Below are 25905 nucleotides of genomic sequence, written 5' to 3' on the forward strand. Positions count from 1 at the left end.
TCGCTGCGTCAATTATGAAATGCACGGGGCCGAATTGCTCGTCCGAGCAATTAGCCACAGACTTACCGAGGTACCGAATACGAGTACGAGAATGCGGATTATTCGGCTCCGATGAAAGTGGGAGCTGTATAAAAGATATCCGGCGGATCGGAGGCAGGGAATTCGTCGAAAACGACGAGATTGATCCGCCTAACCACGCGAGATGCATTCGGGATTTCCGCTGGTATCGTTGCTTTCCTACCTGCTCGTTTGCAATACCTCGGCCGGGCCAGTTGTTTACGAGAACGTTGCCGAGGACGATGTCGTCGCCGTCGGCTCGTACATCCGCGAGGTGCGCCAACCGGCGCCGTTGAAAGTCGCCGCGGAAGTGGAGGACCTAATGAGCGCCGGTAACGCGCCGGAGTCACGAGATAATAAAAAACGCATGAAAAACGTATCTGGTATGTGTCTCATAATTAGTGCTTTTAGTAGAATAGGCGGCGTTACGACATAGAGGAGAGTCACGACTCGGAGATATTATTTCCATTCGCTCGTATCATTCGTGCGTGAATTAAATCGTCGTGAGAGAATCAATCGGAATGATTGTATATGCATAAGAGTTGACGTTTTCGCCAGCCGCAGACCCGTCTCGTCCGAAATTGTCGAATTAACGTTCATGGTCGGGCGCTGTACTTCATGAACGGGTTAGACGTCTTGTTGAGCGTAACGAGGGCGGACAACAATGCGGTTTTAGGCAAATCAGACGAGGGCGGTTACTACAGAACCTACGGGAGCGATGCGGAGGGCGAGAAGGGTTACTTGAAGGAGACCTACGGCAAAGGTGATCAAGGCTACAAGACTCTCGACACCTTCCACAAACAGGACGGCGACAAGTACGAGTTTGAGACGCAAACTGCCTATGGCAAGGATCTGGCTGACGATAACAAGAAGAAGAAGCATGAAGAGAAGAAGGCTCGCGACCACGAGAGTGCAGGTGAAACATCGTTAAATTTCAAGTATCATCAACAGCAACGGGCATTAACGCGACCTGATCGGCGAGTAAAGAATAGAGTAGAAGGAAGTTTTAATCGAACGATGGCGAGGTGATACGATCGCTGCTATTATTTGTATCGATTGTCTCGCGAAACGTACGCTGGTAAAGCCTTAATGTTTGCTAGGCGAAGATTCGTTTACACTTGGTTTTTCATTTTCTGGTTAACTTGTGATTCAGGCTAACGTAAAAATTATGTTTCTCTATTCATGGTTGATTTCATTAAACTTTAAAAGTTATCATTACAGTACCACTAGTTTAACGATTAGCCACATTGAGAAAAAAAATTTACTGAATTTTAGTAAATCGTATGTTTGCATGCAACTGTGAACGTATTTTTTTAAATAAGCAGTTTATTTACTTGTTTAATGAAAATGATTCTTCTTTAAATTAAGTTATTTACTAAATGTGAAAAAAATATTTTCTATATCAATAAGCAATATTTATTAAAACATAAAAAAATATTTATTGCTGCGTAACAAATTTGTTACTTTTTAAAATTAATTTCTATATTTATTACGTCTTTTTTATTGTGTTGCTTTTAGACTTAGTCAACGATTTTTCCTGAATTTTTTTCAATCGTGTGCTGTTTAATCAATTCCATTTATATTGTATTTGAAAAATCCGCTTACTACTGACCGGATTTGAACACAGGCTCTGGATCTAGCTATATTTTCTATTGAGCCATTTTTCTCTAATTGATTAGTATATTTTTATTGCATATATATATATTTCCAAACTATCGAAACTTCCACTTAATTTTATAATAGAAATAATATCAATATTTACTATTTTAAAGTATATTATTCTTTATTTTCGATAGTTTGAAAACATGAATTTAAACAAATATTTGTTAAAATATCTTTTTTAAAATTAAGAAATTCGAGTTCAATATTTGAAAAATTTATTTATTAGGTTACAATAAATATTACTCTAGTAAATTTGAATTTAATTGAAGGTAAAAGTTTTCAAAAATAAATAATTTCCTAATTTTTATGCTTTAGTTTCTAAAATCAAGTAAACAATTTTTATATTTATAAATATTGTTTCTTTAAATTAAGTAAATCTAATTTTAGTAAGTATAGTATTTACTAAAATTAAACAAATTTTTTCTCTGTATACACGGAAAAAGTGTTTTTTTAAATAATTACTCTAATACTTCCCTTAGCAAATTTTTACTTGGATCAAATATTACTTGATATAATTAAAATATTTTCGAAGTAAATTATTCAAGTAAAATATTTACTTGACCCGAGTAAAACTTACTTAAACCAAATAAAAATTTCTAAGGAGTGCTGGAGTAATTATTTACTTTAATATAGTACTTTTTTTATATGCATGAGTAAGAAAATAGTTTTTGTATTATCATTAGGTTACGTCTGAACTACAAGTCAACTAGAAAATGAAGAAAGCAAGTCTTCGCGTACAGAAAAAAGGAAAGGAAGCTGTCAATGTAATACAAACTGAAAAAATAATTACCAGACTTAGTTTTTAGCTATAGGAACTAAAAACTAGGTACAAGGACAAAAGAAATCAACTACATTACATTGTATTGTATGGACAGCTTTTTATCTGTGAGAACTAGTTTTTGGTTATTGGAATTATCTTCTTTTTTGCGGGTGTGAGACAAAAAGTCACTTATGCAAGTATTCAAAGTCAGATCTTATATTTCAGATCGTTTTAAATTCGTCTTCAAATTTTTCGTAGCTAATAAAATGGGCCGTGCAGTACCTGAAGATGAACTTAAGACGGTCTTATATATAAAATTCTATTATGAAAACCGACCTCTCTTAGTACAGTCGTTCACTTAGTTTTTCTAATCGTTCCTGTTATGTATTCCGTACCTGGTATGATACGATATGATATATCAAGCTGTCAAAATGACAGATTAGCCGTATAATCAACGGCCATAATATATTCGTATATCTAGATAGATGAGTTTGGGTCTAGCAAATGTCAAGGCTCTACTAAAGTTTAGTACACGTGAAGATAAATCGTCAATTTCTTCTCTGCGATTCGACGATAAGAATCATCTCCGCGGCTTTCCGCGCATTTCTGACGAGAGGCGCGGGCCGAGCCGTAGAAACTCCCATGAGTCCATAAAGCAGCGAAGTGGCCGCTTTGTTCGAATTTGAAGCGGGTGGAGCGAATAACGCGAAATACCCGTTCTTCGTAAATTGCGTTTAATACGATATGAAAACTTTTATAGGTACTATGGTCGATACCGAGTACGCCGGAGACGAGGGAGATCACGGGAGCGAATACTCGCACTATACCGGAAGCGACGATGGCGATCACTATAGTAGCCACTATACGGAGAAAGAGCCGGAATCCACGGGTTACGGCCATAACGAAAATTATTCCTCCGGAGGTGGCGACGAGGAATCCTACGAGACTCACGGCTCTTATCATTCCGACGACAAAGGGGAAGAGGAAGACGACGGGGATCACTATTAATCTCATCGGCGTGGAATGTAATTTTGATATATAATCACTGATATTTATCACGGTATTCATTCAAGCGACACGTTTGTTGGTTTTCTGGCCTTTTAACCGCGAGCGTAGTTACTGGTAATATCAACAGTTTATCGTTGGCAAAAATACGTTATTATTAAAGCGATCGAAAGGATACGCGCGCGCTTCGATAGACATACGTGCGTGCGTATACACGTGTGTGCGTGTGTGTGAGTGTGTGTATGTGTGTATGTATGTATGTATATGGATGCGCGTCGCCTGACAGATATTTGGATTTATCCCCAAAAATGGAAACAACCTATGCGCTCTTCCCTGTTGTGTTGCGAGCGATTAACGGGTCACTTTGTAGCCCGTGAATTCGTCATACGTAGGCGAATTGTAATAATAGTTTATGTTCACTAATAAAGTATCATCAGCGATGCGCGTGATCATTTTGTCCGGCTGTTAGCTTCGAATTCCGCGTTCACGCGCACCGGCCGGCGCCGCCGCCGCCGCGAGAACATATCACATATCACGGCGTTACTCCATTCCCGTCCGTAATTGGCGCGACAATTATAACCACGCGCGACTGATCTTTTAATTACTTTAATTAGAAGATGCGAAAGCAATCGCGCTCTCGGGCCGACGAGAGGGCTCCGCCCGCTCGAAACCTCGCGGAGGATGCCGGACGGGGCGAGTCGAACGCTAGATTAATATTATAACAGCATTTCCATGATGAAATTTGCCTTTACGCTTTCAGCTGCGATCGATCGCGGGAATGAGCGTACGCTCGAAATTACCGGCTGGCGAAACTCGTTACATTAGCAATGTCCGTGCATGATCGATTATCAACAGCTAATCCATCCTGGGGGTATGTTCCGCGTAGCATGCAAATAGTCCGTTCTCACGGATGGATGCGCTCGCCGAAGCGCCGAGTTCTTAATCGGTTCTTAAACACTCCGCTTCTCACTCGGAGACGCTAGCGAAAATGCATAAGGGTGAATGCGTGGTCGCATGAAGCACACGCGACCGATTCGCTCGGAGATTCGCAGAGAGAAAGAGAGAGAGAGAGAGAGAGAGAAGTGTGAACTTTTCTTTGACGGAGTAAATGTTCGGGCGGAGAGGCGAATTTACATGGCTTTACACGGTAACGAGGTGAACGACACTTGTCGCACTCGAGTCGTCCGAGTCGAGTTTACGCGATTAGGATCCCGCGCGGATGATATTTACTTAGCCGAGATAAAGTGTTCGGTTCGAACGAGTCACGTCGCGCCCCGCCGCAACGTTTATTATACACGCGCCGGCTACGTCGACTAATTAAATCGTCGCTTAATTTCACACCCCGCGTGAACGGTAATTCGCGGAGATTTCGCGCGGCGTGACTCTCGTCCCGAATCTTCGGATCGGAACGCGATCAGTCCCTCGCCGCGATTCGTTCGTGCGCCGCGCGCGGGTAGCAAATAGATTTTCAAATCCGTCCCGCCGCCGATTATAGATATCCGGTTTAATCGTGCGCTTAATGGCGACGGCTCGGAACTGTGCTAGATCGCACGATACTGCCACTCGGTCGGCGAACGATAGACACGGTTAATCGCCGGCGCAGCTCCGACTGACAGAAGACGAATACGATAAAAACGGGAGTGTTTGTTAAAAAGTACTTCCCGTCACGCAAGGACTGCGTCTCGTTGTATATTTCACCCATCTCCTCCTCCTCCCCGGCTGTCGGTGTGTCGGTGAATGAGGGTGCGTGTGCGTGCGTACGTGTGTGTTTGCGTGTATGTGTGTGTGTGGGTGTGGGTGGGTGTGTACAACGCTCACCAGCGGCTTGCATTTTGCAATTATTTATAACGAGGAAACTTTCCGGGCAGTTGCCCATCCCCCGGGCGGAAAATCGGTCTGTTAATTGCGCGAGATAATTATCATTAAACGCTGCGTGACAAAGAATTATTTTGTTGTCATCGCTTTGCCCCGCCAATTTCGCTCGCTCGCGCGCGATCTACCGTATTAATAAAGGTAGCTCGAAAAAAGACGGGCACTTAGATTAGCGCCGCTCGCGCTTTTACCGTTCCCTCGTGTATTGCGCGTTTCCCGTATATATTTAATTAAAAATAAAAAAAGAAAGTCCGGACGCACGAGAATATATTATTATACACTGCTTTTTCTCCCCCCTCCCCCCCCCCCCCCCNNCCCCCCCCCCCCCCCCCAGCGAGTTAAATCGGGAAGCCGTTATCGCGCTCGAAAATAATCGACTCGATCTATATTCAAGCCGGCGTGTGTGGATAATTAATAAGCCATTTAATGACGCGAGAAAAATCAAATTATCCGACGCCCGCTAATCGATCCCGTTTAAATACTTCGCCGCGAAACGCCCTCGTTTTCCCGTCTCCGCCCGCCGCATCGAAATGCACATTAGAAAGCGATAGCGGTGATCGGTCGGAAATACCGATACTGTTTATTTGCATAAATGTGCGTGGAAGAGACGAGAGCGAAGCGACAGCCTGAATTACGAACTGCCGTTGTCAGTTCTCGCGCAGCCATCGCTGAAAGAGAGCTTGTACCTTGAATAGGGCTCTTGACCGTAGAATGGTAGCCATGTCTCCCCGGTGATCTCCCTGGGTTTAAATTAGGAAACAATTTCATTAGCAATCCCAGGAGCCCAGCGCGAGGCTCTTTTGTTCGTCGCTGTATAGTCCGACGGTTTTATTCAGCGAGCGAGCGGGAATGCAGCGAGCGGGGCTGGTAACGCGGGGGTGGCGGAACGTGCGAAGAACGAAGAGCGGGAAGAAAGGAAGAAGTAAAGACGACGATGGTAAGACCTCGAAATGTGAGACAGTTCGGTCGTCGGATTGGAAGGATCCAACCGGTTTTATCAACTGATTGCACACCTCCGCGCGCGATTTAGCGACGCGGAATCTCTCCGATGCGTTTACAGTGTTTCGCCGGTTCGTTAGCGATTATTAACGAGATCGGCGGAAGGACAGGTCGACCGAATTCGAGCGGCGTAACGCGACGTCTCTCGAGTCTCTCCGTCCGTCGCCGATAACTCCCTCGCGCTTAGCGCGAGAACACCCGCTCGATTTTCCGGTAATTAGAAGAGAATTTGTCCGGGATGTAAATACGATGATTTTATCCTGATGTTCTCTCGGAATTTCTTGGAACGGAGGCTCGCTCTGAACAGCAGAGTAGAATAATCACCGAATCGGTCAGGTTCGAGCGACACGCACACACGGGACATTCGCCGCTCTGAGTCGTCAAGTGAATGTTTTCAATTCGAAATTGAATTGAAGAGTGAATTTGATGTATAGCCGGTTGCAAAAACTGGTTGCAACACCTCTTTTCCGACGAGTCTCGCAACGCATCTCGTATCCAGTGAGAAAATGTATCTCCTGAGAGTTATTAAAAAACATATTCTCCTAATGGATACCGGATGTGTTCCGAAACTTATCAAGAAAAACGGTATTGCAACCTTTTTGTGACTTATATTCCACCGTTACGGGAAACATATTCACTCCAATCGACTGAAATATTTATTCATACGGAATCAGAATCCACCCTGCCCGAGTCGAAATTTTCATCATATATTAACCCTCCGAAAGCAAGGTGGATTTTCAACGTATCCTGGAAGGTGGCCGGATTTGACCCCGTGCTCTGTTTTCTTCATGTAATCGATATACAAATGGACAAAAGAAGTAAATAATGACATGAAACATTACTTAAGAAGACAAACAGCGCGTGCACGTAAGTAAACGGAGTCGTTGAGTCGTTGAGTTTGATCTCATCTCGCCATTAGAGGGTCAAGTTTACTTAGTTCTACATTAAGTCTTCAAGTGAAGGAAACGGAAATAGCTTCCTATTTGTAGCATCAAACGAGCACAACAGAAGACCTTTGGGAAAACTTATTCTCAAACTTAAGAACTAAAATTTCGAATCAGGTAAGCTCGAGTGAAACATTGATCTATGAACGTGAGAGATTCACTTCTGCTATTTCGAACGGAAGTCTTTTCACTGCCGCTTCGGGTGAAAATACTGCTGCTTTCAACTTGCGAGTGAGATTTCCACTTTAAGCAATTCAGGGAGCAAAACTTCAAGCTGTACGAGGAATTTTTAGCCATATCACGCTACTTTACAGCCACAACGACGAGCTTAATATTATCTGTTTAACCAATCGCAAAAGCTGTATCCGTGAGCTTCGCGGATTTTCATTATCGGCGTTATTATCCCCCCCCCCCCCCCCNCGCGCAGCCGTGTTGTTGGAACATTTGGCAAGTCAACGAACCGCGGCACGCACGATTCATCACGCCTCTGCCGCCGTGCTTCGCATGTGAAGATCCCGGGTTGCGTTTCCGATTCTAATTGCAGCAATGCCGCGTTCTTCGGCCAAAGGACGGGCGATCCGACGGATGGCCCGTCATCTCCTCTGCTTACAAAGCAATCTCGCTATTCGAGCCGAGGTCTACGTTACCTAATCTAATCTCCGTTACGACGAAAGAGATGCCGTGTAGAAATCGAACTTGGCAGAGAAGCTGCCGGGTCTTCCCTCTGTCCAAGGGGTCGCGCGGAAGCTGGGCAGTAAGCGATCTTTATCTTGATTATGCAGCGGCAACAGCCCCGGCAAGGGCCAATCTCCGGCTGAAAGCGGCTGCCAAATAAGATCGTAAAGAGCCCCGAATCTATCGATCAGTGGTGTTTCAGAATGCGAATTCACCCCCCGTCGGCGGGTTGGATTTGCAATGGAGATTGGCACCGCGACGACCATTGCATATATCGCGATTTTCCGCTCACGGCATCCGTAATCTATATCCGAATCGAGGAAAACGATCGTCGTCATCGTCGCCGCCGTCGTCGCCGTCGTCCCGCTTTGCCGATTCGCGCCGACGGAGCTGTCTCGTCGCCGGGGGATTTACCGTTCGTGAATTTTCGAAGACTTTATTATCACCGACATTTGTCGGCTTCTCTGTGACACGTGCGTCTGTGCCTGTGTGTGTATTCTCCGCACTGAACGGCAGCGTATTACTTTTTATCTTTCTCCATCTCGTTGACGTGGAGACCGGCTGGAAGATTAGGGCCGCAATTATTTTCCTCGATTTTTGATGGCTCTTCGAGATCATCTAATAAAACCGTCACGAAGCCCGGGACAAATGGGTCGACAGTTAACGAAACGACCCGCGCAACAAGCGCCGAGAGCGCCGTGATATACGCGTCGGCGACGTCTGTAAAACTCAATAAATTGTTTTTGGCTTATGACGTTATAAATGGCGTTGTGTTTACGAGGGGCGAATTTATGTCGCGGGTAATAGGATTAATGGTAAAATTAGACAGCTTATCGATGATCCCGGGGGCGAGGACGCTCTGCCGGTGGTGGTGGCCGCTCCGTGACAACAAAACACTTCTGGGTCGCAGCGGGACATATGCTGATCCTCCCGTGTTTCGTGCGTCATAACGTTTAATTAAAATGATGCTCGCGCGAGCATCTGCCGGGGGGGGAGAGGAGGAGGCACTTAACTTCAAATATCGATTCAGGTCACGCCGCGTTTACGCAGCGAGGTGTTGATCGAGCGCGCGTGTCGGAAAGCGAGACGCCGCTTTGACTCGAAATAGAAATTCGGGCCGTCGACCGTCGACCTATCGAGGGTCGCGTTCGGTATTTCACCCGGTTTCGCCCATTAATCGCCGCTGTCTGAGAAAAGCGAGAGCCGCTCTGTCACATGTCACATCGCCGTCGCGTCCTGCCAATTATAATTAATTTGCAAGCTCGACACGGTAAAATCGCGCGAAATCCTTCCGCGTGTAGAGAAAGAAGGAGAGAGAGAGAGAGAGAGAGAGAGAAACGCGAAGGATGAGCGCATTATCGATCTGCTGGCGCGTGTAAAAGTGCGTCCGAGCACAGATATCGATTACAAGCGGGAAAAGGAGCAAATCGGAGCAGAGACGGTAATGCGATTTGTTGCGGTCTAGAAATTTCCGCGCTATTGTTCCCGCGGCGGACCGATGATCACGGGGGAAAAAAGTGGTAATGGAAAGTTCTTCCTGTGCCGCTGTGGATACAGCTCTGTTCTGCCCCCCCCCCCTCCCCCCGCGGGATACTGCGTTCACGCAGTGTCGCGACTGCGAGAAAAATCCTCGCGTCCGAAAAAACTTATCGGCCGACGCGGCAATGCGGACGTCATCGGGGGATGCGGGGGCGAATCAATCCGTTACGTCGCGTGACGCGTGACGAAACGTCGTTACGTCGCACGCACGCACCGACGCACGAGAAATAATACTCTCGCACGAGCCGATCGGAGCGCGAGCTAGCCACGACGGAATATTCCAGCGGTGGAGTAAAACGCCGATGTGCAGCCACGCGAGAAAGTGTGAAACCGTGTGAAGCGGTGACCCCCACCGCGCCTCCTCCTTCCCCCGGTGATTGGAACGAAATTTAGGAACACTTGCGGTCGTGCGGATGAAAGTAGACTCGACGGAAACGGCCGGCGGTGCGGAAGTAGCCGTAGCATCGATATTTAAGTGTCAACCGTTGTAGCGTCGGCGATCAGTCGGATCGAATCCGGGCGCGATCGAGATGGTGCGAGGTGCGATGCTATCCCTGCCATTCGTCGTCGCAATATGTTCGCTCACGTTGTTACAGCCGACCTGTCACGCCCGGGACTTGGCCGGCGCGGGATCGCGTGTCAGCCGTCGCGACGTGGAAGGGAAGAACGGTGACCGTGATGTAGGTCATTCGGAGGGCGCGGTGCCGTCGGCAGGCCTGGTGGTCGACCTGGAGACCGCGGCGACCGGCCACAAGGGTGGTGGCGGCCACCATCACGAGTCCGGCGGCGGCCACCATCACGAGTCCCATCACCACGAGGAGCACGGCGGGAAGGGCGAGAAAGGGCACAAGAGTCATCACCATCACGACAAGGGCGACAGCGGCAAGCACGACAAGGAACACCATTCCGGTCACCACGAGGAGCACGGCGGTAAGAAGAAGGGCCATCACGACGAGCACGAGAAGTACGGAGAGCACCACGAGGGTGAGAAGGGCCACAAGGGCGGGAAGTTCGGCGAGAAGAAGGGCCACAAGAAGGGGCACAAGACCAAGGGCTACCACAACAAGTTCCACAAGGACGAGTTCCACAAGGAGCACAAGTTCTACGACGATTACCACAAGGGCGGCCATCACGAGAAGCACGGCGACTTCCACGGGCATCACGAGAAGAAGGAGGGCCACCACAAGAAGGGCGGGCATCATCAATCCGGCTATCACGAGGATCACCACGGTAAGAAGGGCCATCACGACAAAGGTCATCATGACGAAGAGCACAAGGGTCATCACGGTAAGCATGGCCACGAGCATCATCACGAGCATCACGACGCGTACGGCAAGAAGGGCGATCATCATTCCGGGAAGAAGTACGGCTATAAGAAGGGACATTAGGGATTGTACGCTCGAGTATTGTCACGGATCGAAAGGACGAAACGCTCGGTTACCGGTAATTTCATGTACCTGTTTCTCGGATCGCGCGACGACGACACGCCACGTGGCTCCTGCATTTTGTACCGTACTTTGTATTTACAGCGCAAACATTGCGAGCAATCGACGCGCACAGAGAAACCGCCCGTCTTATTCCTTGCTTTCCTCTCTCTCTTTCTCTCTCTCTCTCTCTTTCTCTCTGTGCCTATCTCTTTCTCGATCCTTCCTCCGTCTCTCTCTCTCTCTCTCTCTCTCTCTCTCTCTCTCTCTCTCTTTCGGTCTTAACGGGCCGAATAAGTTTCTCCCCCAGCTCATATTTGTCCCAGCAGCTACATTACAGTCAAGACGCCGACGTGATATTACGCCTTATCGATTCCCCCGCGATTTATTGCCGTCGTTTTTCTCAACGGCCTTTTACCACTTCCCATCGGCAAACTAAAGTAATTTCGCCGTTTCCTCCCCGTCCCCCGGGCCATCGACTAGAGAGATAACGATTGCGCGGGGATGAACGCGCGATTGTTTTCCGCGCGGATTCCACGCGCGGCGCGCGTCGTGACGAGATCGCGCGTCATTATTAATGTCATCGATATCAATTTGGCCGAAAGACAGCGTCGATTAAATTCGATTGGCCGTTTCGCAATTTGATTGTCTGTATACGCCGCGATACGCGGTTTCGCGTTAATGCAATTTTTTCCCCGCGATAAATGCGCGAAGCGAACGTCGCTCGCCCGCTTGCGAGCAGGGGGGGGGAGGGGAATTAATTTAGGGGGTGCGATAAAAATGTGCTTTTGCGCGCGCCTCCCCATTGTCGGAGACGAGAGTAATGTACTGGCGATTCCCGTCGCGATATGAATTTTAATGTCACATGTAGCACAGGTCATTAATGCGCCAATAATTGAGGTTAATCGATTGGCCAGCTGATTGAATTGATTCCCGGATATTAATGTGTCGCTCCGCGGGAACGCGCGTTGCGAGTTGACACCGTTAAATTTGTATGTAAATACCGCGTATATCCGCACGTAGCGGCGGGGCGCGTTATCTCTTGCGATGCCGCGCAACGCGATACTGCGTTATCCATTGTAAAACATCGAAATGCAAATATACTTTTATAATGTCACATCGACGAGAGACACCTCGTACATTCGAAAACAATGCGTGCACGCGTGCGCGCTTAGCTCGCATGCTCGCTCGCGCACGCTCGTCTGCAATTTACAGCAACGTTTGAAAATAACAAACACACTCCAAATTCCACTGTTTTCGTATACCGTTGAAAAAATGCCTCAACATACACCGCTACAGTCTGTCTATCGCTCTTGCCGAAAAGCTGATGCTCGCCGCATTGTCCCATTTTGATGCCCTTTTTACGCTTTCATCCAGTTTATTTCATTCTATCGCGTTCTCTCAACACCTCGTAATCTTTGTTGTTGCTGCCACCGTTATGCCGATTCGAGCCAGCTGGTGCGAGCCGTCGAAAACATATGCCCGCTTAATGTAAATCGCCGTGACGCCTCCTGCAACGCGCGTGCATAACCGAGCGCACATTATTCGTCGATTAATCAACGGAAGATTTTAGAAAATCTATCGTGCAAATCTATCTTCGTTATGTGCGAGCGTGTAATTTGCCAAGCTTCGGAATTAAACCGTTTCGGGGGTGAATTTTCGGGCGCGATTTCTGGCACGATCGTCTCTTCTTAGCGAATAAAATTAACATCGGGGGAGGAAGGAGTCGGACGGGGGATCAGCGAAGCGACGGGGAAAACGAGTTCGCGAGTTCCTCTTTGCTTTCATGCTCGCGTAAATGGATTAAAACACTCGCGCGTGTGTCACCGACGGCGCGAAGCCTTGATTATGAACATATTTGATTATCTCGGTTTTTAGCGCGATACAATGAATACGCCAACAAGATAAGCTTAATCCAAATATTTAATCTAGCGGCTTACGTCGTCAAAGGATTTCTTGCGCGGTCTCATGATGCAATTTTCATTATACGACTGCAGCGCTCAGGTCATTCATTATTCGTGGGGTTGCTTCGGCTCCGTGAAAATTTTATCAAAGGTACCCGGGGTTTCAGGCGGCGGGGAGCTTATTTAGCTGGTTATTTCGGCAACATTGTGTTAAACAACTTTTGTTTCCCGCCAGACTTTAGCTTAACGCACGCACACATAAGCAGAGAGTAACTTGTATTTATTATGCCTCTACTCTCGGCAGACCGGTATTCGAGGATGCGACGGTAACAACGTGAGCATTTCCCCGCTGCGAATGCGCGAGGGACAACGGGAAAAGAATTGTATCGTTTCCCCAGCGCGGAGGCGACGCGGGAGGGGCGTGAATGCCGAAAGTGCAAACGTCACTGTGTTCCGCGGGTCCTCATTAATTTAGTCGTGAGAGCGCGCGAAATCACAGAGGATCGCGCTTCTTCGCGTGCGCGCGCGCGTGTATCTCGCATTTTCCCTTTTCTCGCGACGCGGCCGCTTCAATTGCATTAATTAAAGCCAGCCACACGCGCACCACGCATCGCGGACCGAAACAATGCCGGGGCCCTTTCGTCGGCCGCCGACGGAATTACCACGCGGAGCGGTTTCAAGTAGCGCACGCTGCCGAGTGCGCATGCAATCTCCGGCGGGGAATGGGCCCGGCGGCGATCCTGCTCGCGCGAACGCCCGCATCGTACGCGCTGCAGGGAAAGAAGTGCATAAAGCAGCCCCCGTTAATCCGCGTCCCGGCTGCCGGAATTCAATTCGGACGGACACCGGCGATCTCATTTGCAACAGCCCGGCATGATCGTTAATCAAATTCGCGACGCGACGAATACGACAGTAGGCTACGCGCGCGCGGAGGAGCTTTTGCCCCTTCCCTTCCCACCTCGGTTTTTGCGACGACCGATGCACACGCAAGACGCGGCACAAAAAGTAAGCGGAGCCGGTCTAAGAGCGCGCCGATGTCGGGTGTCGGATATTAATTGAAAATCGCGACTTTTCCGACGCGATTCTCCCGTCCCTCCGCTCGTGCGCGATAATTACTCTGTCGCGATGTTCCTCTAAATAATAAACTTCCATTTAAAAGATAATGAGTTTAAGCGCGGGCGAGCCGCTGCCGCGGCTTTGTATTCCCGAAAGAGTTCATTAAACCAAATATTAATAATACCGCGAGGATACGCTTTATATTTGCGCCGTCGTCCGATAATGTATTAACCAACGTTGTATTGTATTTAATGCCGCTTATTAATATCGGAACTTGATAAATGGCCAGAATATAGGAATTTTTATTAAGGGCGAGGATTCTCCCCGGCATGCTCGTAATTTACGATGCAGCTTCGCAGCGCTCAATGGCGGGTATACGTCTATTGAAGCTGCGAAGGAGATTTGGGGGAGGGAGGAGGCCCGTGATAATCTGGTAATTACTGATTTATGCGCGAATGAATGTCTGCCACGTATCACGGTGAATTAAACATCGCGCATTCGGAAATCAACGCGATGTCAAATGCTATTATTGCATTGATAATTCCACGGTGTGAAAACACCGCTTCTCACTCCGTTCAGAAGAGGAAAACAAGAAAACAGTTCTTGAAAAATAGCTTCTTCCGTTTTGTACGACAGTTCCGTCATCATATTTTCAAACGTGACGAAATGATGTATGTTGGTATTATGTGTTTAACTTGTATGTTGCGCGCTGTCTGCGCGCAGGGAAAAAGAACGTGTTAAACGTAACACTTTATATTTCAACAACAACAACGTTATAACATATACACGATTAATAATCAACATTGATAAAGATGTAAGCGATGCTCGTTAATAAACAGATACTTAAGTCGCAAATATATATCCTTGGATTATACTGAATCGGATGAAAAAGAACGGTACGAGAGCGAGGATTCTATTGAAAAACCAGCTGGTGGTATCTCCCCGGAAGCAGGGAAATTTTAATGTCCCTTCTTGTATCCCCACTTCTTGTGATCCTCGTGACCGCCCTTCTTGCCGTGGTGATGGTGATGATCATGATGCTCGTGGTGATCATGATGACTCTTGTGTCCCTTGTGGTCGTGATGATGGTGACCTTTCTCGTGATGACCCTTCTTACCGTGATGATCCTCGTGATGATGATGATCGTGATGACCCTTCTTGAAATGGCCGCCTTTCTTGTGGCCGTGCTCGTGATGATGGCCACCGTGCTCCTCGTGATGGCCGTGGTCGTGATGCTCGTCGAAGAATTCCTTGTCCTTCTTGTACTCGTCATGTTTCTTCACCTCGTGATGACCATGAGTGCTGTGGCCTTTGCCGAAGTGGCCCTTTTCGTGGAACTTGTGACCCTTCTCTCCCTTCTTGCCCTCGTGATGCTCGTGATGGTAGCCGTCGTCATGATGATGGTGTTTCTTGTGTCCTCCGTGCTCGTCATGGTGGCCGTGATGATGTTCCTTGTCATGGTGTCCCTTGTCACCCTTCTCGTGGTGACCGTGATGTTTATAACCTTTGTGGCCCTTCCCGCCATGTTCGTGATGGTGACCGGAATGATGTTCTTCTCCACCGCCGTGCTCGTGATGATGATGACCGTGATGACTGGCGGCCACTTGCAGGTCGTCAGCACCGTCTCGGGCGATCTCACGCGCGGTAGTCACGCAATAAGTGGCGATGTATATCGCCACGAGAATGGTCACCAACACACGACGTAGGGTGGACATGATAATGTAAGAGCGATATATCCTAAGACAAAAGTTTGTTAATCTATCACCGATTCGAGTGTTTTCCAGCTCGTTGCGAGCGATAAAATATTGTCAATTGCCGAGGAGGTGTTATTTATATCGCGATTCCGACGCGGTGCGCTATTAAATGCGCTCTGCAGTACCGGAGAAAAAGTATAAGTTTATATAAATAAAAGACGGCGTGGGAGTTACCTTTCATTTCCCCCGTTGCGGTAAATCTCACTGATTTTATTTTGTAATCTGTTACTTATTTAAAGTTATATAAACGGGGGTTACGTGACACTGATCAAGCTTCCTTTATCGATTTTTAATAGTTCACTGAACTCGGAGCAAAAAGTTGCACCGTGTCAATATTGTCTTTCATTGTGTACATTTACATTAAATAGAAAGTCAGATTAAAATAAATATTATTATTAAATTAGTTATTAGAAAGTTCCCGGGGTTTTATAGGTATTTTCTCATTCATATTCACATTTTTTTTATTTATATATCTTCTACGGTTAGTCATGCGGTTTTGTTGTGCACGTTATTTTGAATGTTTTCAAAATTTCATGGACGTCAGCACTTAATAAAGTTCTTTGGCGATGTCAGTAACGGGTGAAGAGCTACCGCAATATTTAAAATATGGTTATTCTTTCAGGTATTCAACGCACTTGAATTTTATATAAATGCGTATTTATGTAGTAGAACTGGAATTTGACAGATAGTATGAATAAATAAATAATCTTTCAATATATTAATTATCATAAACTATATTAATTATTTACTTAGAAGTTCATGTTCCTCATTCGCTAGTATCTTCCTTGGAGAAGATTAGCCCGATATAATATTGTTTGAAGATTAATGATACGCGGGTGAAATAATAAATCAATTCTAGATCTCAGCAAAGATAATAGAAAAACGCACATTCTAAAAACAAAAATATCTTTTTCTCTATATTACGACAGATCTTAGTGGCATGCAGAAAACTGCGATAAGAAAATTGCTCGATAATAGAAAAAATTCGTCTCTATTTTACGGTAACGTTGCATTTTCAGCCATGATTCAACAGGAAAGATTCTAATCTTATATCTTCATGTTCATACGTCTATCACAGTGCTAAAGTGCTATGTCCAGCCATGCGCATATATCTAAGTGTATCTGGGGAACAGTGGGAGTAGTGAGGAAAGTAATAGAATCAAGAATATATTCGGAGCTTAAACATTTTAATTTCTCAATAACAAGCATCTGACAGAGTAAGTCGGCTATTATTCGACATCCTAAAAATAATCAACGAGAAACTGAAGGAACAAACGTGGCGACAATTTCATCTTTGCGCCACCCCAAATTGACGGATTTCGCTTAATGATGATGGTGATGGCCATGGTGACCATGATGACCATCATGACCATGATGACCATCATGACCATGATGACCATGATGACCATGATGACCATCATGACCATGATGACCACCATGCCCATGATGACCGCCATGACCGCCATGACCGCCATGACCGCCATGACCGCTCGAAAATCCGTGCTTCTTGCCGCCATGGTGCTCGTGCTTCTTGCCATAATCTTCGTGATGATGATGATGTTCCTCGTGACCGTGTTTGCGGTGATGGCCGTGGTGATCCTCATCGTAATGTCCTTTGTCGTGATGGCCCTTCTTACCGTGATGTTCCTCATGGTGACCGGAATGATGATGTCCACCCTTCTTGTGATGGCCTTCTTTACCATGATGATGTTCGTGATGGTCGCCGTGTTTCTCGTGATGACCACCTTTGTGATAATCATCATAGAACTTATGCTCCTTGTGGTATTCATCCTTGTGGGCTTTGTGATGATAACCGTGGGTTTTCTCGCCCTTCTTATGGCCCTTGCCGTGGCCGAACTTAGACTCCTTATGGCCGTGTTCGTGTTCATGATGGCTGCCGTGCTCATCGTGCTCATCATGATGACCCTTCTTGTGCCCGCCATGCTCATGATGATGACCTTCGTGATGCTCCTTGCCGTGGTGGCCGTGTTCACCCTTCTCATGGTGATGGTGACCTTTGTGACCCTTATCACCCTTTTCACCGTGTTCTTCATGGTGATGAGAATGATGCTCGTGACCTCCACCCTCCTCATGATGATGACCATGGTGATGACCACCATCGTGATGACCATGGTGATGACCACCATCGTGATGACCATGGTGATGACCACCATCATGATGACCATGATGATGACCATGATGATCAGAGCCAGCTACTTCCAAATCTCCTGTCAAACTTGGGACCTCCCGGGCCGAAGACATTGCGACGACCATCACGGCCATACCCACGAGCAACCATGGTCCTACGTGCTGAGCCATGTTGGCAGTCTGTAGGACTAACGAGTGCAACAATCGACTGGCCAACAATCTTTAACGCAAAGCTTATATACCTGCGGTTCCGCCAACGCTTTGCACGTAACCGCTTTCGTTCCTTCGCACTTGTCCGGTCACGATACAGGGCTCGCATTTCGTAAAGCGCTATTTTAGTGTGGTGCGTACCGTCGCCTGAGTGCGCTATTAGTTGCAAAGAACTGTCCGATACGAAACGAATTGTCAATCTTGGATTACTTAACGGAGCAAAACGACGTTTCCTTTCATTCGAGATCGAAATGGAGAGCAGCAGGATGCGAAATACATAGGATATCAAAATGCATGCGCTGGATTTACAACCTAGAACACGCAACCGCGAAAACGTTTTTTTTCTTTCTTGAAAAGTAAAATATCAACATGAATCTATGGACGGAACGGATCTCTTTCGCACGCCGACGTCCGCTAAAAGTAAAAGACATGGTAGATTCAACGAAAACGCCAGTTACTTTTGCGGCTGTAATAGTCAAGTCGATCCGAGATTTATCAGGAAGTAAATTAACGCGATCCGCCAATTTAGCGGTCGTCGGCCAACGGAACGGGACGCACTGTAAACCGGAACGATTTACTGCCTTTCATTCATTACCGCCCAATTTATTTTCTGCGTCAATCGAAGTCGATTGGTTTTTTTCTTTTCTTTTTTATCGCAGTAGCCTCCGACAGGGGTGATAGGTGATGGTTCAGCCGCATACGACATTAGCCGCGACGTTTGTTTCCGCGACGTGTATATTAATCGTATAGATTTCCGTCCGTGATAGAGTGGAATAAATTGAGGCTGTCGTGAACGTGAGCGCGTTACCGGCCGGTGGTGACAAAAACGCGTTATTTAGGCTCCACGGACGCAGTTTGGCAAGCAGGGGCAGCGATTTCAATTAGATTACATAACGGCCCCGAAAGCGACAGTCACAGGCTCACTGAAATCCGCATTACTACAATTTAAACAGGTTAAGGAGACATTGCTTTCGTAACGGCCTAATGAGCCAAGAAAGGAGAGCTCGGGCTTCCCTCATATCGATTATCCCTGCGCTCGATATATAATCCGAGCGAGGCGACCAGATTTAATCACAACGATCACAGCGGCGAAGTTAAGCACCTCTCTCTCTCTCGTTGACACGTTGAACTAAACGAGCATAAACACGGCACGATGAGCAGACTGGCGGTGATCTGCCTCTTGGCAGCATGCATCGCCTGTCACTGCGTAGTCAGTGGGCGCGAAATCACGAGAGGTCATTACGACGACCTGCAGGTGGCCGCTTCCCACCATGGTCATCATCACGAGAGCGGCCACGGCGGGGAGCATCATTCCGATCATCACCACGAACACGGTGGGAAAGGCGACAAGGGTTACAAGTCGGAGCATCATCACGAAAAGGGGGAGAAGGGACACCACGACAAGGAGGGCCATTCCGGGCATCATCACGAGGACGGAGGTCACAAGAAGCATCATCATCACGATGACGGTTACTACAGTGAGCATCACAAAGGCGAAAAGGGCGAGAAAGGTCACAAGTTCCACGAGAAGGGACATTTCGGCAAAGGTCACAAGACGAAGGGGCATCATGAGGTGCACAAACTCGACGAATTCAAAAAGGATAAGGAGTTCTTTGACGAGCATCACGACCACGGTCATCACGAGGAGCACGGTGGTCACCATCACGAGCACGGTCACAAAAAGGGCGGGCATTTTAAGAAGGGCCATCACGATCATCATCATCACGAGGATCATTACGGCAAGAAGGGTCATCACGAGAAAGGGCATCATCATCATGAGCACAAGGGTCACAAAGGCCATGGCGGTCACGACGAGCATCATCATCATCACTCCCATCACGGCAAGAAGGGCGGTCACGAAGATCATAAGCATTGGGGATTCAAAAAGGGACATTGATGCGGATATTATGAGGAGAATCGTCATTTTACCGCTTGTTGAACTACCTTTGTTAGAAAGTTAATCACGTTACGTTGACAAATTGTACGCGTTGATGAGCAGAATAAATTTCTCTCCCGATAAACATGCCGACATCAAACCTCATTTCTACACGCATTATTCATCATTAAACGCGTAATGTTCCGTCAACTAGCTGCCATGCACGATACACGATCTGTTAAGTCGGGATTTCTTTTTTTTCTTACAGTTGTTGTACATTTTATGGGAGGAAAGATACTCGATAGCTCGCATTAATCAGATTTTTATGACGCTATAAATGTATATCGGACGTGAAATGGAATTTGAATTATTTCTACTCCGCGGCCATAACGTGTGTCGCAAAATCGGTAACTGTCGTAATAATTTAGCGGAGTTTCGTGTTTTGTGCCGCATCAGTCACGCTTCTGCGGCGTAACAGCTGTCACAAGAAAATATGGCCGCTCGTTATATACTATTTCCATAAAACCGTTGTATCGGCCATTTACCTCGTTCAGTGGTGCAATTGACACGGTTTTATAAGGGGGCTTTTTTATATTGTATATTTCTTAACAATTAAAAGTATTTAATAGCAACGATATAAATTGAAACAAATAAATCGATCTCAATTATTTATATAATTTAATTATGTAGAAAACATAATACAAATTATATTACCAGAACAGAAAGAGATAGATAGAGAGAGAGAGAGAGAGAGAGAGAGAAAGAGACGATGATTACACATATACACACACATGCGTACACCGTAAGTCGTTAATTAGTTAAATATTGACGTTGGATATTTATATCTCTGTTATATTTTCGATGATTATTCTAGCTATAATGCAATTGTTACAAACATGTTTTTGACGTCAGCAATTCAACAATTTTGCAGCGCGATGCGAATTGGAAATCTGCCTCATGATAATACCCAACAATACAGTTTTCGCACACATTTTATTGCGTGCATGTATGATAAATTATAATTGATATAAAAAGATAATGGAAACGGGAGATAAATTGCGCCAGCAGTAAAAACACCATATTCCACTAATTAATTAATGATGCTCGTCAGATTTGTCGTGCTCGTGTTCCTTAATCAGACGCGTACTTTCATCGGAATCATAACTGTCACGATTAGCGTGGAAAATACTCTCGCCCTTTTCTTTCTCGTAACCCTGTCCACGATTCTCCATGTGTCCTTTGTCATAGTGACCTTTTCTCCCGTTATTTTCGTAATCGAATCCGGACTCGTGTTGTCCGCTCTTCTTGAAATCGCCCGTGGCAGTGTTGTAATGTCCGTCGGCGGCGGCGTGCTCATCGAAATAACCTTTATTGTGGCTTTCGTCATAGAAATCGGTGTCTTTTTTATATTCATCCTTATGATAGACTTTATGAAAGCCGCTGGTCTTTTGTCCCTTTTTGTGGTACGACGTTTGCCCATAGCTGCTAGCCTTCTCACTCCACGTAGCCTCATCGTGCCGTCCGTAATTTCCGGCTACCTCGCTGTGCCCTTTTTTGTTTTCGGTCTCGGTATCGTAATGCTCTGAAAGATCCATACAAAAAGTAATATCACCCGCCCATATATCGAGAATACGCCGGGAAACACACAAATACCTAAGCGTGTATCGGAAAATCAATAAATCTGCATTGGGAGGGTAAACAAAAATTCTACCTAGCTGCCCGCCTTCGTCGTGTCGGCCGCGTTCGCCTACGTCAAACTTCTCTCGTTCGACGTACCCTTCGTTACTCTCTTCCCCGCGAACGGAATCTTGCGAAGACGAATACTTCACGCCGTCGCCGAGCTCGGACGAAACGTCGATACTCGAACGAGGTTTATAGACCTGGTCAGTGGAATCGGTCGCTCCCTCTTCGTGATTTTCACTCGCGTCATCTTTATTCTCACCTTCTTCGTCATAATCACCAACATCATCATCATTATAATCATCACCGTCGTCATCGGCTTCATCATCATCATCATTATTACCCTTATCATTGTCACCCGCGTTTTCATCCTCAGACGTCCCGTCGTCGCCTTTTTCACCGGCCCTTTTCCGCGCTTCCGCCGGTTGAAGCGCACTCGGCGTGTAATACAGCGCACGTGCAGCCGGCTTAGGCGGCTCAAGCGGTTGCGCGTATTTCGCTAATTGGCCCGCGCCATAATTAATGAATCCATCGCGCGGGTAAGGCTGGCGCGTTGCGTACGGTGCAATTTCGTGCTCCGTAGTCGTAGCGAGCGGAACGGGTTCGTGGGGCAACGCAGTTTCAGAAACGGCGGGCGCAACAGGTGCAGGACTGCCGACGACGTAATGCACCGGCGCCGGTAGTGCATGGTAGTAACGTCCGCTTCCGTGATTGGTGTACCGCACGTACGAGACGACCGGAAGGCCCGGTCGCTGATTGTACGCGTATCCGCCGGCGGAGGATTCGAGATCGGCCGTTTTCATCTTAGAGACCGTCATACGCGCGATACCCGTGGGCGATGCGTTATTGTCGCGCGCGCCGGTCAGCAGCGATGCAGCTATCACTAGTAAATTCGCGATCATAGCGACCGCAGCAGCCTCACGGATCCTCGCAAATACGGCGCACAGGATTAGTGGAATCCCTATTGTACCTCGCGGGTTAATTGTCCGGCACTGTTGTATCCGTTCTGCCACTTTATCGCCTTATATACACACCCTGGAAGGACGCTCGTCTTTCCGTCGCACGGGTAATCCGCGCGCCATCGAGAGCCGTTGTTTCAGGGTCGGCCTGAGTTGACGCTTCGAGCGCGAAACGAAGCGCGCGCTATTGACGCCGTAATCCCGTCGCCGCGACATCAGTCAAGGCCTTGTCAGCCTTTGTGCAATAATCCAATGAGGGATTCTTCGCGTCGATCAGTCGTAGTCATTCGGAGGGTCCCGAGCAGAAATTTTGCTCCTGCATTAAATATATTTAGTTCTACGTTAAATCTTCAAGCGGCGAAAATAGAAATAGCTTGTAGCGTCGAAGAAATATTAATGCTAATATATTTATAGTTGGATTTATTTTTAAGAATTGCTTAACCTATTTCGGGTCGGGGTAAGTATTGAGATCCATGAGATCAAGATGCTATTTTAGAGTAATTGAGACCCAAAGTACTCGAAAAACCCAAAATCAGAATTTTCCGACCAGCCGTTTTCCTTGAAAAATATATTCGGAGCATCTACCTTAACACGTTCCGTGCCATGTGGGGCGTATACGACCACCGCTGCACTTTCCGTTCAGGCCATTTGCAATTCTCATTGAAAAACAAAGAATTCTTCAAAAATTTATTGTAGAGTCAAATATAGACAACTTCACATCACGTATACAGCGTTTACGACTTTTTTAAATCTTTAAAGTGTGGGTCGTATACGCCCCACGCGGCCTGAATGGAAAATCTTCAAAAATTGTCGTGGCACGGAACGTGTTAAATGATACGATGGCGTACACCTGGTGAATCATATCGCAACGGGAATCGTCATTATCGACGATTTGAACTTTTAGCAACAATATCTCATCATTGTTTTTTCAATTTTTTCAGATACTATACGATTCAGTTCATCGACTACGAAGCATCTGAAGATGAATTTAAGGAGGCTTTATATACAAAGTCCGACTATAAATATAAATATGGCGTTCCTTTGATGCTACTAAGAGAATTTAGACATCCCGGGGAGAAATTTTAACATGAAATTTCTACATTAAGTCTTCAAGTAAAGAAAACGGAAATAATTTCCCATTTATAGCGTCAAAGGAGCACGATAGAAGACCTTTGACGGGACTTAATGAAGAACTAAAATGAAGACCTAATATAAAACTAAAATTTCAACCCGGGGCATTCGAGGCGGTACACGTCGTGCTCCGCGATTGAAATACTCCTCACGGTCACTCGACAGAAATCCTTTCTACGGATCTTAGGAAACGGGTGGTGAAAACTTTTCTCTTGGAAGTATCCGTCCCAAAATCGAATTCGCGACACGCGAGTTTTGCTCTGCATCGTCGATCTCGCGGGACCTTGAGTCGCCACGCTACGCTGGAGACGTCGGGGCCGTGTGAAATCGCCGCGCGGGTTTCTCGAAACATCTCGCAAGTCGTCCTTCCAGATGCACTCGGCGACTCCTGGGCGAGAGAGCCGGCGGTGTCTCCGGTCGAGCGGCGGTCGCGCGATATAAAAGAGCTGGTATTATCCCGCGGTCATTACAGTGCATGTCAGCGCGATTGCACGCGCGATTGACTCGAGTGTCACTTCGGAAACCTCCCGCCCTCCGCCGTCGAGACACTTTACCCCGGGTACACGCGCGAGGCAGATCGGGCTATCATCAGGGCTGGCCGGGCCGAGAAGGAAATGAAGATTCGCGGGGGATGGTTCAACGCGTGGTGGTGCGTCACCTGGGCTCTGTTGTTGAACGTTTCCGCGCGTCCGCTGAGAGAGGAGGCTAACGAGATGTACATCGGGCATCCGAGGTCGTTCGATTCGACGGCCGCCGGCTACGGATTCGGGAGGATATCCGCGAGCAAATCGTCCGGGAACGCTGACGACAGCCTGGAGGAGTTGGAGGAAGACGAGGAGGAGGGGGAGGTACCGTCAACAATGAGGGCTATTACAGCGAGGGCAAAGAGCGAGCCGGTCCTGTTGCCTTTGATCATCGAGCCCGAGGCGGAGATGCTGCCGCCTGGTTATAAGGGTGTGAAGCCGCCCGGAGTTAGCCACATGGAACTCGTGCTCGTGAAACCGCAAACCGACCGATCGGGTAGCCGTAGGAGCGCGACGTCGCCGACCGACGACGAGAATCCCGGTAAGCCCGACGGATTCGAGAGGGATCGCGACGCGTATCACGCGGCGTCCGAGCGTGAGGTCATGAGAGACGATCGAGGCAGCGACAGGCGCGTCGCCTCCGAGCTGTCTGCCACGGGTGACACGAAGAGGGAGAGCGAGAGGAGCGAGCGCGTCGAATCCTCCGGTAAGGGTGAGGGCTATTCCGAAAACGAGAACCGCGCCGGGAAGCGTGCGGATGAGATCGAGGGGAAGAAGGATGTCACGGTCTACGAGAGCGGGGATAGCCGCGAGGGGGTCCGTAACGCCGGCGGATATCGCAACGTTTATCACAGGGACGAGAGCAAGAAGGACGCGGACTTCTACGACAACGACCGTCGGGGTGGACATTTCGAGGAGCACGGTCGATACGACGAGAAATACGCAGCCGAGGGGATGTACGGGAAAGCGGGGAGCTATGAGTCCAGGGTGGTCAAGGCGAAAACCAATAAACGGCGGAAGTCAGAGGGGACGAGGGCCAGCTGAGAAGCCCAAGGTCAACGCTACGATGGATTCCGCGGGAACTTGGACGGATTCATAAAGCATCGGCCGGCTTAGCGCGCGCAGAGGGCTGGAAGTTCGCTTTCAACGACGACAGCCGGACGTTCACACGTGACGTTCGCGTGAGATTCGCGATCGCACAGTCGGCCTCGTGTATCGTTCCCTCTATTGGGAATTACATGATCTTCGGTTTTGCAGATACGTTGGAAATAGAATTTGATAATAAGTACTAGAATTTGGTAAATATTTGCCGACCAAATATTCGATTATATTATATTAGTATATTATATATACCATACTGTGTAGTATATTATAAATTTAGCGTGCGGAACTAAATTATTCGGTCGCAATAATCGAGTATTTAATCGGCAGATTTTAAGTACGCATTACCAAATTCTTTATTCAGTATATATACAAAAGGTTAAAATTGTTATTATTACGTCCGTTATAATTCTATTGTTATAATTAGAGTTACCTTTGCGGTTCAAAATTTTATCGGTTATATGTAAGGCTGCAAATCATATCATTTTTTGTCTAAGGGATGATACAGCATATATGACGCCGACTGTACGGTAGATGTTAATCGAGAGAGAAATCGAAGACACGCTCAAACGAATCTAGATTAGGGTGCGCTCACTCACATACAATCATTCGCATTTTATGCCAC

General features: G+C 47.2%; 6 protein-coding genes across 6 annotated transcripts; 4 read left to right on the forward strand and 2 right to left on the reverse strand.

Moving 5' to 3' along the window:
* The first annotated feature begins 202 nt into the window (after window positions 1–202).
* LOC106747897 (spore wall protein 2-like) lies at window positions 203–3487 on the forward strand. Its single transcript, XM_014625895.1, has 3 exons — window positions 203–440; window positions 734–973; window positions 3240–3487. The coding sequence occupies exons 1-3, from the start codon at window positions 203–205 to the stop codon at window positions 3485–3487; spliced, it is 726 nt and encodes a 241-aa protein (XP_014481381.1).
* A 6556-nt stretch (window positions 3488–10043) lies between these two features.
* LOC106747893 (histidine-rich glycoprotein-like) lies at window positions 10044–10901 on the forward strand. The gene has a single exon (XM_014625892.1). It carries the CDS (start codon window positions 10044–10046, stop codon window positions 10899–10901), a length of 858 nt encoding a protein of 285 aa, XP_014481378.1.
* A 3955-nt stretch (window positions 10902–14856) lies between these two features.
* Window positions 14857–15612, reverse strand: LOC106747894 (histidine-rich glycoprotein-like). Its single transcript, XM_014625893.1, has one exon. It carries the CDS (start codon window positions 15610–15612, stop codon window positions 14857–14859), a length of 756 nt encoding a protein of 251 aa, XP_014481379.1.
* A 1362-nt stretch (window positions 15613–16974) lies between these two features.
* On the reverse strand, window positions 16975–17970 carry LOC106747892 (histidine-rich glycoprotein-like). Its single transcript, XM_014625891.1, has one exon. It carries the CDS (start codon window positions 17968–17970, stop codon window positions 16975–16977), a length of 996 nt encoding a protein of 331 aa, XP_014481377.1.
* A 1192-nt stretch (window positions 17971–19162) lies between these two features.
* Window positions 19163–19906, forward strand: LOC106747896 (histidine-rich glycoprotein-like). Its single transcript, XM_014625894.1, has one exon. It carries the CDS (start codon window positions 19163–19165, stop codon window positions 19904–19906), a length of 744 nt encoding a protein of 247 aa, XP_014481380.1.
* Window positions 19907–24269: 4363 nt separating this feature from the next.
* Window positions 24270–25223, forward strand: LOC106747890. Its single transcript, XM_014625888.1, has one exon. The coding sequence runs from the start codon at window positions 24270–24272 to the stop codon at window positions 25221–25223; it is 954 nt and encodes a 317-aa protein (XP_014481374.1).
* Window positions 25224–25905: the final 682 nt, after the last annotated feature.

The sequence above is a fragment of the Dinoponera quadriceps genome, unplaced genomic scaffold (assembly GCF_001313825.1).
Source record: "Dinoponera quadriceps isolate SergipeBrazil2010 unplaced genomic scaffold, ASM131382v1 scaffold2551, whole genome shotgun sequence".
Lineage (NCBI taxonomy): Eukaryota > Metazoa > Arthropoda > Insecta > Hymenoptera > Formicidae > Dinoponera > Dinoponera quadriceps.